This window comes from Lampris incognitus, chromosome 14, assembly GCF_029633865.1.
Source record: "Lampris incognitus isolate fLamInc1 chromosome 14, fLamInc1.hap2, whole genome shotgun sequence".
Classification (NCBI taxonomy): domain Eukaryota; kingdom Metazoa; phylum Chordata; class Actinopteri; order Lampriformes; family Lampridae; genus Lampris; species Lampris incognitus.
This window is the reverse complement of record NC_079224.1, coordinates 15,090,784-15,106,693: the sequence shown is the minus strand read 5'-3', so window position 1 is coordinate 15,106,693 and position 15,910 is coordinate 15,090,784. Positions and strand designations below refer to the sequence as shown.

The 15,910-nt window shown below is 46.4% G+C and overlaps 1 protein-coding gene across 1 annotated transcript in view; it reads right to left on the bottom strand.

Moving 5' to 3' along the window:
* LOC130123783 (RNA-binding Raly-like protein) overlaps nucleotides 1-15,910 on the bottom strand; it is a 58,020-nt gene that overhangs the window by 3,601 nt on the left and 38,509 nt on the right. Inside the window, exons 3-7 of the mRNA XM_056293074.1 lie at nucleotides 5,055-5,130; nucleotides 3,800-3,847; nucleotides 2,342-2,535; nucleotides 1,410-1,523; nucleotides 931-1,088 (exon numbers count right to left, since the gene is read on the bottom strand). Coding sequence (XP_056149049.1) covers nucleotides 931-1,088; nucleotides 1,410-1,523; nucleotides 2,342-2,535; nucleotides 3,800-3,847; nucleotides 5,055-5,130 — 590 coding nt within the window. The remainder of the gene's footprint in view (nucleotides 1-930; nucleotides 1,089-1,409; nucleotides 1,524-2,341; nucleotides 2,536-3,799; nucleotides 3,848-5,054; nucleotides 5,131-15,910) is intronic.

Genomic DNA, 15,910 nt, shown 5'->3' with positions numbered 1-15,910 from the left:
TGTGTCGACTTAAGAGTTCATGGTGTTGATCACAAATGTGCGTTAGTCTTTTACCAGGCAGTCTTAGAGAGCCTTATCAGACACGGCAGCTTGGTCTGGTGACCCGTGCAACTTAAGTCCAAACTGGCCCAACTGATGCAGACTGCATGGAAGATTATGGGGGTAAGACAGCATCCATCCTTGCAGTCTACTTACCAACAGGCTATTTTAAGGCAAGCCAGTTGGATAGTAACTGACCCATCCCTTGCTGCAGATTAAATAGATTAAAACGTTCATTTATCTGTGTCAATAAAACGTTTAAATAAGCGGCAGATAAGACGAGGACGAGGCCAGATTGGACACTTTTTTTCTTTGGGATTTGTGCATATTTTTGCTGTTATCGATCTTTGTTTTTCTGTTCATCTATAGGTGCCTTTAGAAACCTTGCTGTATGTTTTTCTTTGTATGTTTTTGCATGTGGAATGTTTCTTTTCTTTGGTTGCAGCAACGGGTGAAAGCCCGAGCCAAATTTCCCACTTTGTGGAACAATAAAAGCTAATCTTGAATCTATTCTGTGGTGAAGGTCAACAGTAAGAAAAATCAATATTAAGTTCAGGCTTAATCACAAAATAAATGTTTCTGCCAGAGCACATTTGACCTCTTGGAGATTCTCCAAGAAAGCCCAGACCAGACGGTCTACTGACATTAAGCACGAGTCTTTCATCTGACCAAGGCACAGTCAGTTCCCCGAGACACTCAACCTGAGAATGGCGCCCTTGACCTTGGGACAATGAGCAGGTGTGAAACACACCCAACCACCGCGCACACACACGAGCATGTGACCCCCATTGAATACATTAACCTCTCATTAACTTGAGTGAGTACAGCGTGCGGAAACCGACGACCCCCACTTGGCCTTGTGACTGTTAAGTGACTTCTTGGCCAATTCACCCGGTCATTGTTGCCGTCATCATCGAAGTCGTCTTCACCGCCGTCCGTCATCTCTCCTGCCTCCACCTCAGCTGTCCCCTCACCTTCCTCTTCACCTGAGTGGTCTGCTGCATCGCCATGGAGACAGCCGTACGCCTCCTCCTGCTTCCTCTGCATCTCTGGAGAGCAGAGAAAGAGAGAATGGCGGTCAACTTAAGAATATGACGACTTCAGTTTTTAACGTTCCACACAACAGAATGGAGTTTTATTCAACGGAAATTTACATTTTTGCTAATAGAGCGATCTATCTATCAGACAAGCCAGCATACAAAACCTCGGTATTTTCTGTATCATTTTTGCCCTCGAGTGTCCTGATAGATGGATAGTGTGTGCTTCTCATTTCAATTCCCAGTGACCCTCCCAGGTCTCTCTCTCTCTCTCCAACTTCTTTGTTTCGACAAAACACACGCACACTGACACACACACCCGCCATAATTTACCTGCATCAGAACGATGCTGTCTCTCTATTTTCTCCAGCCTTCCTAGTAAAGAATCGATCCTAGTCTTGATCTGCGACAGCTCCTTTTTGATTGTTAGGAGTTGGTTTGTCTTCACTGTAAAGAAATGTAGGTAACACTTTCTAGGAAGCTTGCATCTATAACATCCTATAAGCATCTATAACGCCCCTATAAGCATCTATTGCATCACTTTCCTATAATGTGTATTACAATGACTAACGGCTATGGCTGAAGACTGTGAAATAACACTGAAGTCTCATTATGCATCTCTACAAAACTTCAGCAAAACAAGTTGGCTATGACGCATTATGACATTTGACAGATAAACAGGCTAATGATAAATATTTATAATGCATAAATCCGTTTTAAATTGACACGATGTATCATAAAGGTGGTTATGAGGTGTTGTGAGGGCATATACATGGTTATAATGAATCTTACAATGACTTATAGCTGCACTTATAGGGCATTATAGATGCTTATAGGGTGTTATAGATGCAAGCTAAATGTATTTTACATGAGAAAGGGCATGAATGATGTGAGGTTGCAAAGAGCTATGTGCACACTGGATGCTTTAATATTACTTTACAGTCAGAAAGACTCAGCAAAGAAACAGCCCCTGCGTTGCTCCAACAGAAAATGTGTTAACCGCCATGGAAGTTCATCCCTTCCCGTGCGGTGAAAAGACTTGGCCGTGTGTCTATATGTGCGGCGATAATGCCCCGTTATCAGGAAGCACTTTGTTCTCTTTCAGTAACACTGAGAAAGGTATTGAAAGGTGTCATCTATTAGCAGTAAGACTAAGCAGGACAAAGCTGTTTAACAAAAGGAATGACGATTGGAAAAGGTGAAATATTGGCATAAAGGACCAAACAGACCTGGGAGGAAGGGGAAAGGAAGAGAAAGAGACATACATTTAGGGCCAGTGACTGAGGACCCAGCATTGAGCGCCCTGGAAGAGGAAGAGGAGGAGGAGGAAGAGGAAGAGCAGGTCCTGACAGGAAAGGAGGACTTGGCTCTACGTGTGGATGGGACAATGAGTCGAGAGCGTTTGATTGGGATCACGGCCCGCGTCGGGGGCATCACACGACCGTGGTACTCAAAGAGTCTGGAGGGACACAGGAAGCAGGGTTGCAAAAAACAGAAAAGTATGCAGGCACAATATTGCAGTACAATAGTACACTTTGTTGGGGGGGGGGGGTTTCTCCCCAATTGTATCCGGCCAGTTACCCCACTCTTCCGAGCCGTCCCGGTCACAGCTCCATCCCCTCTGCCGATCCGGGGGGAGGGCTGCACACTACCGCATGCCTCCACCGATACATGTGGAGTCGCCAGCCCCATCTTTTCACCTGACAGTGAGGAGTTTCACCGGGGGGATGTAGCGCATGAGAGGATCACGCTATTCCCCCCAGTTCCCCCACCCAAACAGGCGCCCCGACTGACCAGAGGAGGCGCTAGTGCAGCGACCAGGGCACATACCCACATCCGGCTTCCCACCCGCAGGCACAACCAATTGTGTGTGTAGGGACGCCCGACCAAGCCGGAGGTAATGCGGGGACTCGAACCAGCGATCCCTGTGTTGGTAGGCAATGGAATAGACCGCCATGCTACCCAGACGGCCACAACAGTACTCTTTTACAAAAGGCAGGGAGATTTATCAACACCGTTGTTATGCACTAAAAAAAAAAAATATCGTATCCCTTGTTTAGGTAGTCCTCGCTGAGCAGCCGCAGGCCTGCAGCCACTCACTGCTGTTCAGCGTTCGAACGATAACAAGCTCTTAAGGAGCACTCAATAGACATGGTGCAAAATGAGTCTGGGCTATAAAAGTAAATATTAAAATAATGGCAGCGTCACTCAATCAAATTCCACCCCGTTGCCTCAGACATACCAAAAATTGCCATATTTTGCAATAATGGCTCAAAGCCGAACGGCTTGACTTTCAGGGGTACAGCAAAGTAGAGGAAGTAAACAAACCAATGAAAATGTCAAAAGGAAGAGCTATCCTCTGTGTTGCTAGCATAAATGACCGGCCCAGAGACAATCCGACATTCAGTGCTCGTCTATGCGGTTAAAAGCGTCATTAGCAAGCCCAACGGAGAAGAATAAAAACCTCTCCGATATGACGTTCATTATGCCTGTGATAAAGAGGTTACTTTGCTCAAATGGAAATGTTATTCCGCGGAAAATTCCTCTTTACTGTAGCAAGCAGAATTGGTTTGTGGGGAGCGGGGGGGGGGGTTGTATGCTGATGGGCAAAATAACTAAATTGGGGCTTGAAAAATAAGAGAAGGCAGCAAGAGAAGGGTAAAAGAAGGAAAGACAGCGTGTTGGTGTTGTACCCGTGACACCGAAACCCCATTTTGACACACCTGCTGTAGAAGTCATCCCTGTAGTAGTCATAGTCAAACTCGTAGCCACTGTGAAGACACGAAGAACAAAACAATTCTATTGCTTTTAATGCAAATAAAGCGATAATATTTGGTGGATGGCGTTTCCCGGAGTGTCGGTACTACCATGCTACGACCAGTGGGCGGACGCTTCGCGGACGCTATGGAATAACTGCCACGACAACTTGACGGTGAGACTTCCGGTCAAAATGAGGCCAGCAGACACTGCAATTTAATTGTTCTGCAGACTTTGTTTACTTGGATGAGAATCACAGCCTTTTCGCACGCACACACAAACACACACTAGTGCGGATGCAAAGTGGTGATTCAGACTCGCATCATGTACCACATCTTGTAGCATAAAAAAAAAAGTGCCAGCATTTGTGCGTCAGATATGACGGCGTCGGTGTGAGGATTTTACACCGAAATGAACAGGCGTGTCCTTGGCACATGTCAGCCGACGCCAGTGTGCTCCGGTCTTTAGGGAGCGGTACAATTACACTTTTGTTTCACAGCAAAAGCCCGAGGTGCAATGTCAATTGCTAATCTTAAAAAAGAAAAGAAAAGAAGCAATCGGTTCCCATGGCGCTTTAAAAGTTAGAGTTGATCACAAAAGAACATAATGAAATGTGATGAAAATTATTCGCTCTGGGTGCTTTATTTGACAGGAGTACATTTCATTCCCTACAACTGACAACTGGCATTGTGTAGCCGATTCAGATTTCAGTAACACATGGACGGATATCTGGGTCCATCGACAAACCCCCGAGTTCCTAATCAGAGTTTTGCAACCCGAAAGCTGTTTTTTATGCTAATTTCGCCAGATGCAGGACTTTTATGCAAGAGAGAAGCAGGGACAACCCAAATCTGTGGGGTTCAAACACGCCGCTCTTAACGATCCTTATCAAAAGTCCCTCCGTCGTCTGTAATTTCTATCCGGCTCTAATCAAATAAATTCCTATATCCTCTTTTTAGTTTGCCTTTTTAATGATGAGTTCTCTGCTGCACACAGACCATAAAATGGCAGAAATGAATGAATTCATGATACTAACGGGCAAGAAGAGGGATTGCCGGCATTAACTGTAGCCTGACTCATAGCCACATGGTCTGCGTGTATCCTCAGCAGACGTTCATGGAAATTCAATCACCAGAAAGTGAGTTCAATGTGAAAAGTAGGTCAGAAAAGTAATACTAGGCTGGGAAAAAAACAAAACAGAAAGATGTGCATCACACCAACCTGTAGAGAGAAGAAAGAGGCCTCTTGGAGCCAATCTTGGGCCTGTAAGGTTTGGGCTCTCCCGCCATGTTGATATCTAAAGGGAAACGAAGGTAGAATTTGATGATGTGGTGATTTAGATGGAGATAACGTCTTAACTCCTAAAAAGGCTGAAAACTAATTGTTAGAGATAACATCATCACACAAGCATGTGCTCACACTAAGAGTGACTGACACACAGCAAGTTTTCCCCTTACAGTGTCAGACTGAGGGAGACTATAGCGATGCCGCTAATCAGCCGATGTCCATTTCCATTTTTTTTGCCCCCCCCCCTTTTTCCTCCCAAATTGCACTTGGCCAATTAACCTATTTTCTGAGCTGTCCCGGTCTCTGCTCCACCCCCTCTGCCGATCCGGGGAGGGCTGCAGACTATCACATGCCGCCTCCGATACATGTAGAGTCGCCAGCCGCTTCTTTTCACCTGACAGTGAGGAGTCTCACCAGGGGAACGTAGCACGTGGGAGGATCACACTATTCCCCCCAGTTCCCCCTCCCCCCTGAACAGGTGCCCTGACTGACCAGAGGAGGCGCTAGTGCAGCAACCAGGACAGTTTACCCAGATCTGGCTTCCCACCTGCAGACAGGGCCAATTGCGTGACCAAGCCGGAGGTAACACGGGGATTCGAACCGGCGATCCTCATGTTGGCAGGCAATGGAATAGACCGCTAAGCTACCCGGAGGCCCGTCCATTTCCATTTTGAGTAAAAGAAAAAAGAAAATTAATGCAAGGTGTGGTTGGTTGGAAGAGGAGCGCAGCTGTCAAACTGGAGAAGGCTGACTCCCCCGATTCACATGCCAGACCCCAACTCATCACACGGGCCTGGTTTTATCTCTCTCTCTCTTTCTCTCTCTCTCGGAGCGGAGCGGAAGTGTGAGTGAGTGCGCGTCTCGGCGTTTTCTACCTTTACTAACTTTTCTACTTTTCGTTGTTTCGTGTTTTTTGGGGGGTTTGTGTTTTGAGATTTGTTGTCATGGTGGTGTATTTTGATAGTGGAGCGGGTTTGGCCAGCCCGGCTGTGAGTCATGCAGACTCGCGGAGCCGGAGGCGTGGGGCTGGAGGAGCTCACACGCCGACATGGAGTTAAACTTTGTCCGAACTTTAAGTGCTCGGTAGAAGATTGTGGCTTGGCAATTGGAAAAATCGTTGGTTATGATAGTGTAAAGTCCGCGTCGAGAATGAATAGTGGAGTTGTTGTGTTGAGTTGTTGCATTTCTCGACAGTATTGACAAGGTCAACATAGTTGTGGAGCAAGGCGTGGTAATCCAGGACACCTTTGTTCAGGTGGTGCCGCTGGTCAATCCGGCCAAAAAGGTAATTTTGTCCAAAGTCCCTCCGTTCATTAGCAACGACATGCTGGGGACAGAACTGGCGAGACACGGAAAATTAATGTCACCTATAAAACTAATCAATCTGAGCTGCGAATCTTCACTTTTAAAACATGTTGTTACCTTCAGAAGGCAGCAGGTCTTTATGGTTCTGAGGAACAAAGCGGAGTTAAATCTGATTTTGAAGTTCAGAGTTGATGGTTTTGACTACGATGTGTATGTATCATCAGAGACAATGAAATGTTTTGGCTGCGGTATGGAGGGTCATCTCATCCGTTCCTGTCCAGAGAAACCAACTGCTGAGCCAAACGAGGGTGAGACGGCAGCACAGGGCCCCGAGCAAACTGGGACTGCGGCGCCGAGCTCAAAGCAGGGAGAAACGCAGCAGGGAGAAAACCAGAGTGAAGCTGAGTTTCTGGCTGCTGGTTCAGGTGCTGCTGTTCCTGGTTCGGCTAACCCAGAGACTGCTGGTTCGAGTGTTGCTGATCCGGGTTCTGCTAAAGCAGGGGCTGCTGGCTCAGTTGCTGACGATCCGGGTTCGGCGAGTTCAGGGGCTGTTGGTTCAGGTGCTGCTGATCCGGGCCCTACACAGGACAATACTGTTGTAGAGGTTGTTGAAAAGTGTCCCACAGATACTACTACCTGTGATGTAATGGACGCACAGACTGAAACTAATGAAGCAGAATGTTCTCTGGAGGAGGAATGTGTGATGTTCCATGTTGTTGCATGGAATGCTGTCGACTGCTGCCACCGTTTACATTACTGGAAACTGTTTTTGGGTTGTTTGGGGAGGACTTTTCCAAACCTATGTTAATTCTGGGCTACAGGTACTCTCAGAAAAACAAGGCCAAATGCCAGCTTCTTAATTTTGTTCTGGGGAGTGCAAAGATGGCCGTGTACCTGAGCAGAAGAAACAGAATGGAGGACACTGGGGATGATGATGCTGTTTTTGTGTTCATAAAAATGTTAAGGGCTCGTTTGAAAGTAGATTTTTGCTACTTTAAATCGATGGATGATCTGGAAAGTTTTTGCAGTGTGTGGTGTTATAAAAATAAAAGCGTTAGCTCGCCGGCGTTAGCCCACTAGCGTTGGTATTTTAGCTCGCTAGCTAGCGTTAGCTTATGGGGGATATCTTTGTGCACGACTGATGCGAGTTTGCTCTTTTGTTTCAGTGTCCACTCTATCTGTTGATGGTCACGTCGAATAGACGGGTTTCCTGTTTACAAACATAACCGGGTGCGTGCCCAGCCAGGGGGCAAAACCGCTTTGGTAGCTCTCAAAAGATTATATAATCTTTTGAGAGCTACCAAAGCGGCCCAACAATGACCCATCCTTTTGGCGGTTTGTGCAGTTTATTGCACAACAACAACCGCGCATCATCTCTGCTGTATCTGAGCTCGCTATCTTGGTTAAAATCTCTGCGCTGTAGCGGCTTTCTGCCCCCTAGTTGCGCATGCATCCTCTGTGATGACGGTGCACAGAAACCCTCCTATAAAGTTCATGAAGCAGACAAAAATAATAATCAAAAGAGCCGTGAAATACCGTCTAAATTCCCCACGTACTACCCCGTGGTGGGCTACCATGCCTCATCGGTACACACCTCATTGTGCTCTGGTCCTGAATGACAGCCTCCTCTACCTGCCAAGAGCCCTGATGCGCTAAACTGAGATAGTATCGTTTTTTTTTTTTCAGTCTGTCCCCTGTACGTCGACTCAAACTCAATTCAATCAGCCTTGAGTGCTGCTCAAGGTCACACACAAACATGCAAACAAATGACTAGCGTGCACGCGCACACACACACCAGACAGCCAGGGACATCCCTGTCTAATGGATGAGACAGCCTTCACAGCTTCAAAAAGTAATGCGGCCAAAACAGCTTCCTCTTCATCGACCGCCTTTGGGGAATCAACGCGCCATGCCAGAGGATGTAGTGACAGGAGCTGAAGTCACCAAAACCATTCTGGCAGAAGCGTTATGGTCTCTTCACAGCCGCCGATGATACGGATATTGGATCATTATTAGCTTTACCGAAATACTGAGCTTCCACTTCCAACGCAATCCCTGCTGGAATAAAAGAATGTGGTTTATTCGTAACACGTTATCTCCCTTGTTAATGTCCCTCGTCTTCTCTCTCTGCCTTCCCCGTCATATTCGCTTATTCACGCAGACACACAAACACGTAGGCAACATTTCCATGAGTGTGCTCAACCAGACATTGTTTACCGATTAGTCATTAATAGCCCTATGTTCTGAGCGCCGGCCTGCAGTCTCTTTTCCCCTCTTCTCTCGTTACCCTCCCCACTCCCCGCGTTCCCCCTATCTGTCTCTCTAATGGACTAATGGACTAGGGATGTATCAGCAGCTCTCAGGTGCACAGGGACAGCTGTATCACACCGTGTCCTCTTTAGACAGTAGCCATTAAACTGCAGAATGTGAAGAATGGGTCACATTGTGAAGTATGCTGTTTCTTGCTCCCCCCACTGAGGTCACTAATGACAGAGTAGGGCAATAAAAAGCACTCAAAGCGAACGCTATACCGCCCTGACAGGGACAAACTGTGCCACTGATTAATTATAGTCATTATACTAATCATATACAAAAATGGTGTGCATGTTTAAGTGCATGTTTTTGTGTGAGAGATAGAGAACTATAGAGAAAGAGTGTCTGTGTGCATCTTTGTGTAAATGTGCAACTTATTTGTGTGTGTGTGTGTGTGCGCGTGCGTGCGTGTTTCCCTTAGGGGAAACTGAGGATGTGTTGCTAAGCAATGGCTAATTGGGACTTGATTGATAGTGTGTACTGTACGTTGTGCCGCAGTGAAGAACAACATAAAAAGTTACTTTATACTGAAGCCATTGTGATCAAGTTGGCTGCTATGAAACAAAAGCAATAAAAAGTTCATTGGCAAGAAATAAAATATAACTTCTGCAAAAGTCGAGTATCCCAAATGAGGGCTTTTGGAGACAAGGAAAAGACATACTTTTAGAAGAAACTGATTTTTGAAACTGCGAGTTCTGAATAGGTCACAGTCATCATCATCATCATCATCATCGGCGGTCACTCAGGGTCAAGTATGACCGTCCTCCCTCTGGGTCCCTCAGGGTCTTCAGGTGGGCGTAGAGGTTGATCCTGGAGCCGCATAATGGGGGGACACCTACGCGTGACAGCTTTTTACGTGGAGTGGCTGATGTACCTGCAGCCACCACACGGTCCTCGGCAGAGGGTGGCCAGAGTCCAATGGCATGGAGAACCTAGACGATTGGGGACCACCCTCTGTTGCAACATTCATCCGCCTTCACTACCATTGTGACCTGGAGACATCTTCCAACAGTTCCACCATTGAGGTCTTTATTGGATCACGCTTCTTCTGGAACCTCCTCCTTGACCAATCCGACTTGGGTGACCCTACCAGGAGCCAAGCTCCGGACGGCATAGCTCTTGGGATCATTGGTACACGCAAGCTTCTCCACCATGGCAAGGTGGCGAACCAGGAGAAGATAGGTTACAGTACACAGAAAGGACATGAAAAGGGCGTCCGAGTGGCTTGGCGGTCTATTCCGTTGCCTACCAACACGGGGATCGCCGGTTTGAATCCCCGTGTTACCTCCGGCTTGGTCAGGCATCCCTACAGACACAATTGGCTGTGTCTGCGGGTGGGAAGCCGGCTGTGGATAAATGTCCTGGTCGCTGCACTAGCGCCTCCTCTGGTCGGTCGGGGCGCCTGTTCGGGGGGGGGGGGCAGTGTAATCCTCCCACACGCTACGTCCCCCCAGCCAAACTCCTCACTGTCAGGTGAAAAGAAGCAGCTGGCGACTCCATGTGTATTGAAGTAGATGTGGTAGTCTGCAGCCCTCCCCGGATCGGCAGAGGGGGTAGAGCAGCGACCGGGACGGCTCGGAAGAGTTGGGTAATTGGCCCACTGACATGACATGATATGACAATTAAATTAAATTAACCCTTTGGTGCCTGCCATAAACCACTGTTGTCTGTGCCTAACTTCACATGTTTGCCATTCAGTTGGTCATTTTTACACTAAAGAATCAGCACAGTCTAAAGCTTAAACACTTAACTTGTGTACTACTACTGCTTTCGGCTGCTCCTGTTAGGGGTCGCCACAGCAGATCATCAGTTTCCATTTCTTAAACACTCAACTCATGTAAAAATCCCCAACTTTATAGGCTTTTTTTAGGACTTCTTGTGACAGCAGCAGCATACAGATCCGAACAAGGAGTAATGATGTCTATCTGAAAACCTCTCAATTGAGTTTGGGGGTTTAACACCTCCTTCCAATGTGGAAAAACAGAAATGTGTGGAGGTGTGGGGACTTGACCTCTCCCTGCCGCCATGGAGCAGCTCCACGGCTAGCTAAAATGGCTGATGGTTAGACGAGAAAGCTCTGTGGTATCAGACCATCTAAAAATATGAACGCAAAGGAGGAAGACTGCTTAAAAAAAAAAGAGCAAAAATCCCCCATTTACCCACTCAAGAGTATAACTGAACCCCAAAACTCTACATAATGAAAACTACACTTGATGTAACGTAAACATTAGCTTAGGTAACCGAACCCCTTCCGATGAAAAAGACCTACTTGTGCTTCCCTCTCTCGGTTGCAACCAGCTCTGCTGCATGGCCAGCACCACCCACAGTGGTGATGTAGCACTGAAGATTTCTAGGTAGTCTGAAGTCAGTGGGCAGAAATGACAACACTCCTGCAGACCTTCAGAGTCTGAGATGCATCTCCATGCCCACACTTTCAGAGATGAGCCCATCTCTCTCGTCTCGCTGTCCGTCCCACAAATCGTTGTTTTTCAGAAATATCTAGTGGGTGGACATCAATTCAACGACTTCATTGCTTAAAATATCCCCACGGCACAATTTTGGCTACTTCTTTCTTCTATAGTGTAGTTGGTCTCTCTCTCTCTCTCTCTCCATCTCAGGCCTGCATCTTCATCTCTTTGAAACATAAAAGCATCTATCACGGGCTTAACAAGACCCCACACTAATTGAAAGTCTCCCATGGCAAGGCTGTGGTTGAGTTCAATATCGGTTATATCCATTCACTCCAAACATTGCTACCTCGGGCCCCGTGTCTCATTTTGAGCTCCTTCATATTAATGAGGCTGCGCTAAATTGTGTCGCTAGCAGCAATGTCCCATCTGTGTGTGTGTGTGCACGCGCACATATACCCAAGCCCTACTAGTGTGCATCTTTTTTTAGCATGCCATAAACCCCTCGGCATGTCCTTAAGCCTTTTGTCTCTTGGGAAGAAAAGGGAGTCATTAAACTGGTAAGTAAGCATCCGCCTGGGCACAGATGATGCGAGTCATTTCACGCACGCACACAGACACACACCTGTTCTCAAACTGGTCTTTAGGGGCAAGATTTCACATGAGGGTTTAAAATATATATATATACACTACCGTTCAAAAGTTTGGGATCACCCAAACAATTTTGTGTTTTCCATGAAAAGTCACACTTATTCACCACCATATGTTGTGAAATGAATAGAAAATAGAGTCAAGACATTGACAAGGTTAGAAATAATGATTTGTATTTGAAATAAGATTTTTTTTACATCAAACTTTGCTTTCGTCAAAGAATCCTCCATTTGCAGCAATTACAGCATTGCAGACCTTTGGCATTCTAGCTGTTAATTTGTTGAGGTAATCTGGAGAAATTGCACCCCACGCTTCCAGAAGCAGCTCCCACAAGTTGGATTGGTTGGATGGGCACTTCTTGCGTACCATACGGTCAAGCTGCCCCCCCAACAGCTCAATGGGGTTCAGATCTGGTGACTGCGCTGGCCACTCCATTACCGATAGAATACCAGCTGCCTGCTTCTGCTCTAAATAGTTCTTGCACAATTTGGAGGTGTGTTTAGGGTCATTGTCCTGTTGTAGGATGAAATTGGCTCCAATCAAGCGCTGTCCACTGGGTATGGCATGGCGTTGCAAAATGGAGTGATAGCCTTCCTTATTCAGAATCCCTTTTACCCTGTACAAATCTCCCACCTTACCAGCACCAAAGCAACCCCAGACCATCACATTACCTCCACCATGCTTAACAGATGGCGTCAGGCATTCTTCCAGCATCTTTTCATTTGTTCTGCGTCTCACAAACGTTCTTCTTTGTGATCCAAACACCTCAAACTTGGATTCATCCGTCCACAACACTTTTTTCCAGTCTTCCTCTGTCCAATGTCTGTGTTCTTTTGCCCATCTTAATCTTTTTCTTTTATTGGTCAGTCTCAGATATGGCTTTTTCTTTGCCACTCTGCCCTGAAGCCCAGAATCCCGCAGCCGCCTCTTCACTGTAGATGTTGACACTGGTGTTTTGCGGGTACTATTTAATGAAGATGCCAGTTGGGGACCTGTGAGGCGTCTGTTTCTCAAACTAGAGACTCTAATGTACTTATCTTCTTGCTCAGTTGTGCAACGCGGCCTCCCACTTCTTTTTCTACTCTGGTTAGAGCCTGTTTGTGCTGTCCTCTGAAGGGAGTAGTACACACCGGTGTAGGAAATCTTCAATTTCTTAGCAATTTCTCGCATGGAATAGCCTTCATTTCTAAGAACAAGAATAGACTGTCGAGTTTCAGATGAAAGTTCTCTTTTTCTGGCCATTTTGAGCGTTTAATTGACCCCACAAATGTGATGCTCCAGAAACTCAATCTGCTCAAAGGAAGGTCAGTTTTGTAGCTTCTGTAACGAGCTAAACTGTTTTCAGATGTGTGAACATGATTGCACAAGGGTTTTCTAATCATCAATTAGCCTTCTGAGCCAATGAGCAAACACATTGTACCATTAGAACACTGGAGTGATAGTTGCTTGAAATGGGCTTCTATACACCTATGTAGATATTGCACCAAAAACCAGACATTTGCAGCTAGAATAGTCATTTACCACATTAGCAATGTATAGAGTGTATTTCTTTAAAGTTAAGACTAGTTTAAAGTTATCTTCATTGAAAAGTACAGTGCTTTTCCTTCAAAAATATGGACATTTCAATGTGATCCCAAACTTTTGAACGGTAGTGTATATATATATATATATATATATATATATATAGCCCCCGTGCCACTGCTATTTAGCGAGCGCCGGTGGGTGTAGCACATTAGCCATTGTGCTCATCCATATCAAAGAGTTTCTCTGCGGAGGATCATGATGTTTGGAGGACATTTTTCAAAGCCACTGTGCTTTGGGATGCAACCACGGCTTTAAAAACTACCGAGTTAAACTAAAATTAGACTGAAGTCAGGGATTTTTTCGACAAAGCTAGTTCTAAATTAAACCCGGAGTACTTAGATGATACTCTGGTTTGATAAATGACCCCTTTGTTCATCTTCTGGATTGCCACCGTGTCATGGTGGAGAAGCTTGCGTGTACCGATGATCCCAAGAGCTATGCCGTCCAGAGCTTGGCTCCTGGTAGGGTCACCCAAGGTCAAGGAGGTTCCAGACAAAGCACGATCCAACAAAGACCTCAACGGCAGAACTGGCGGAAGACAATGCCAGTGAAGGCGGCAACAGAGGGTGGTCCCCAATCGTCTTGGTTCTCCATGCCACTGGACTCTGGCCACCCTCTGCCGAGGACCGTGTGGTGGCTGCAGGCGCATCAGCCACTCCATGTAAAAAGCTGTCACGCGCAGGCGTCCTCCCATTATGCGGCTCCAGGATCGGCCTCTATGTCCACCTGAGGACCCAGAAGGACCCAGAGGGAGGACGGTCATACTCGATCCCAAGTCACCACCCATGATGATGATGACGATGATGATGACCCTTTGTTACAAATAGCTAAAGGGTTATAATAGCTCATGTAATACTGTTGATGTGGAACATTATCTGAGGGTGGCACCATGACAGTCTGACTAGAATCATCCGAGTACTATAACGACTCTATAGGAGAGACCAATATTAAACAGTCCCCAATGTCTCATAACGAGCTTTGCCACAGTGTGGGACTAAAAAACACCTCTTGGCTGGGTATAGAACATTGTTAAGTGTAGGAGGTGACTAGTTAACTCTCTTAACAAGGGGTGAACGGGTGGTTGTAGCCTAAGAAGTGAGAAAGTATGTTAGCTCCCAGAACTAACAAATACTCATAACACAACTCCTGAATATGGAGGTATGGTGGCGCAGTTGCCTCACAGCAAGAACGTCCTGAGTTCGAACCCCGGGGTTGTCCAACATTGGGGGGGGGGGGGGGTTTCCTCCAGGTGCTCCGGTTTCCCCCACCATCAAAAACGACATGCATGTCAGGGTTTATACTCCTGTCTGGGCCCCTGACCGAGGCATGGCAAGACAAACTGGAGTTGGTCCCCGGGTGCTGCACGGCGGCTGCCCACTGCTCCTAGCTACACAGCTAGGATGGGGGTAAATGCAGAGCATAATTTCCCCACGGGTATCAATAGAGTATATCAAAATAAATAAAAATAAATTACTTAATTAAAAAAAACAGTGTCTGAACTCAGTCTGGAGGATGGATGGGGGGGGTCTTGGGGGTACAGTTGAAACCTGGCTCCAACACTGTTATTAGACACATTCTGGAGCGAGAGAGAGCAGTATTTTAATAAGAGATTATCGGTGCACCTGTGTGAATACAAATGTGTGCGTGAGGGACATCTGGAATGACAATGGGTAAAGATTCAATCTCCGTTATGTTCCCCTACCCTGTAAATCTGACAGGGATGACTAGAATAATCTTAAATCTATGCTCAAGGGCACAAGCCCCATTCTCTTTTTATTACAGTTGAGAGTGTTTTCTTTAGCAGGACAGGGCGAGTGGCAGTGGCAGAACAGATAGTGTGTGTGTGTGTGTACGTGTTTGAAAGTACCCTTGATGACCTCTTGTTAACATACAGGAATAAGCTGTCAACCCCTTGATGCCCGTCACTGAAGGCTATGCACATAATCTCCCTCCATCTCTCACGATATCGCTCCTCTCTCCTCTCACGGTAACCATGGTGCTTTAACAGCGAGTGTGATGGCGAAGAGCGACACGGATTAATTGCTCAACAGCAAGTCTCTCCTTTAATAAATTCCTTGCACTTTGGTCTTTCGTCCTTTTAAAGGAAAACGGTTGCAGAGCATAAGTTTGGCAGCCCATCCCTGAGCTCACGTGCATCTCATAGAAATGGTTTATCACACCTGCCTCGCAATGGTCCATTAAGGGGGACCCTGTGTGAGTTTGCCGAGACCTCAATACATCGCATTAAAACTACAAACACAATTAATTTGCCAGCACAGTTAGTCGGCTGAGCATATAACGCTATCGCCACAAAAACACAGTTTGGCGGAGGGTGAAAGGGTGCTACCCCCGTGGTTTTGCCTCAACATTGCAAAGTTCTGTTTGATGTTTGCATGAAATCATAACGAGCATATTGCCAGACCCTGGCGTGAAGATGATTGAGTCTTTCATCACCCCTGAACTGCGTTATTTGTTTTCGCCCACTTCCATTTCGGGGCACCTTTATGATGCAACCGTGTGACTGTTAAA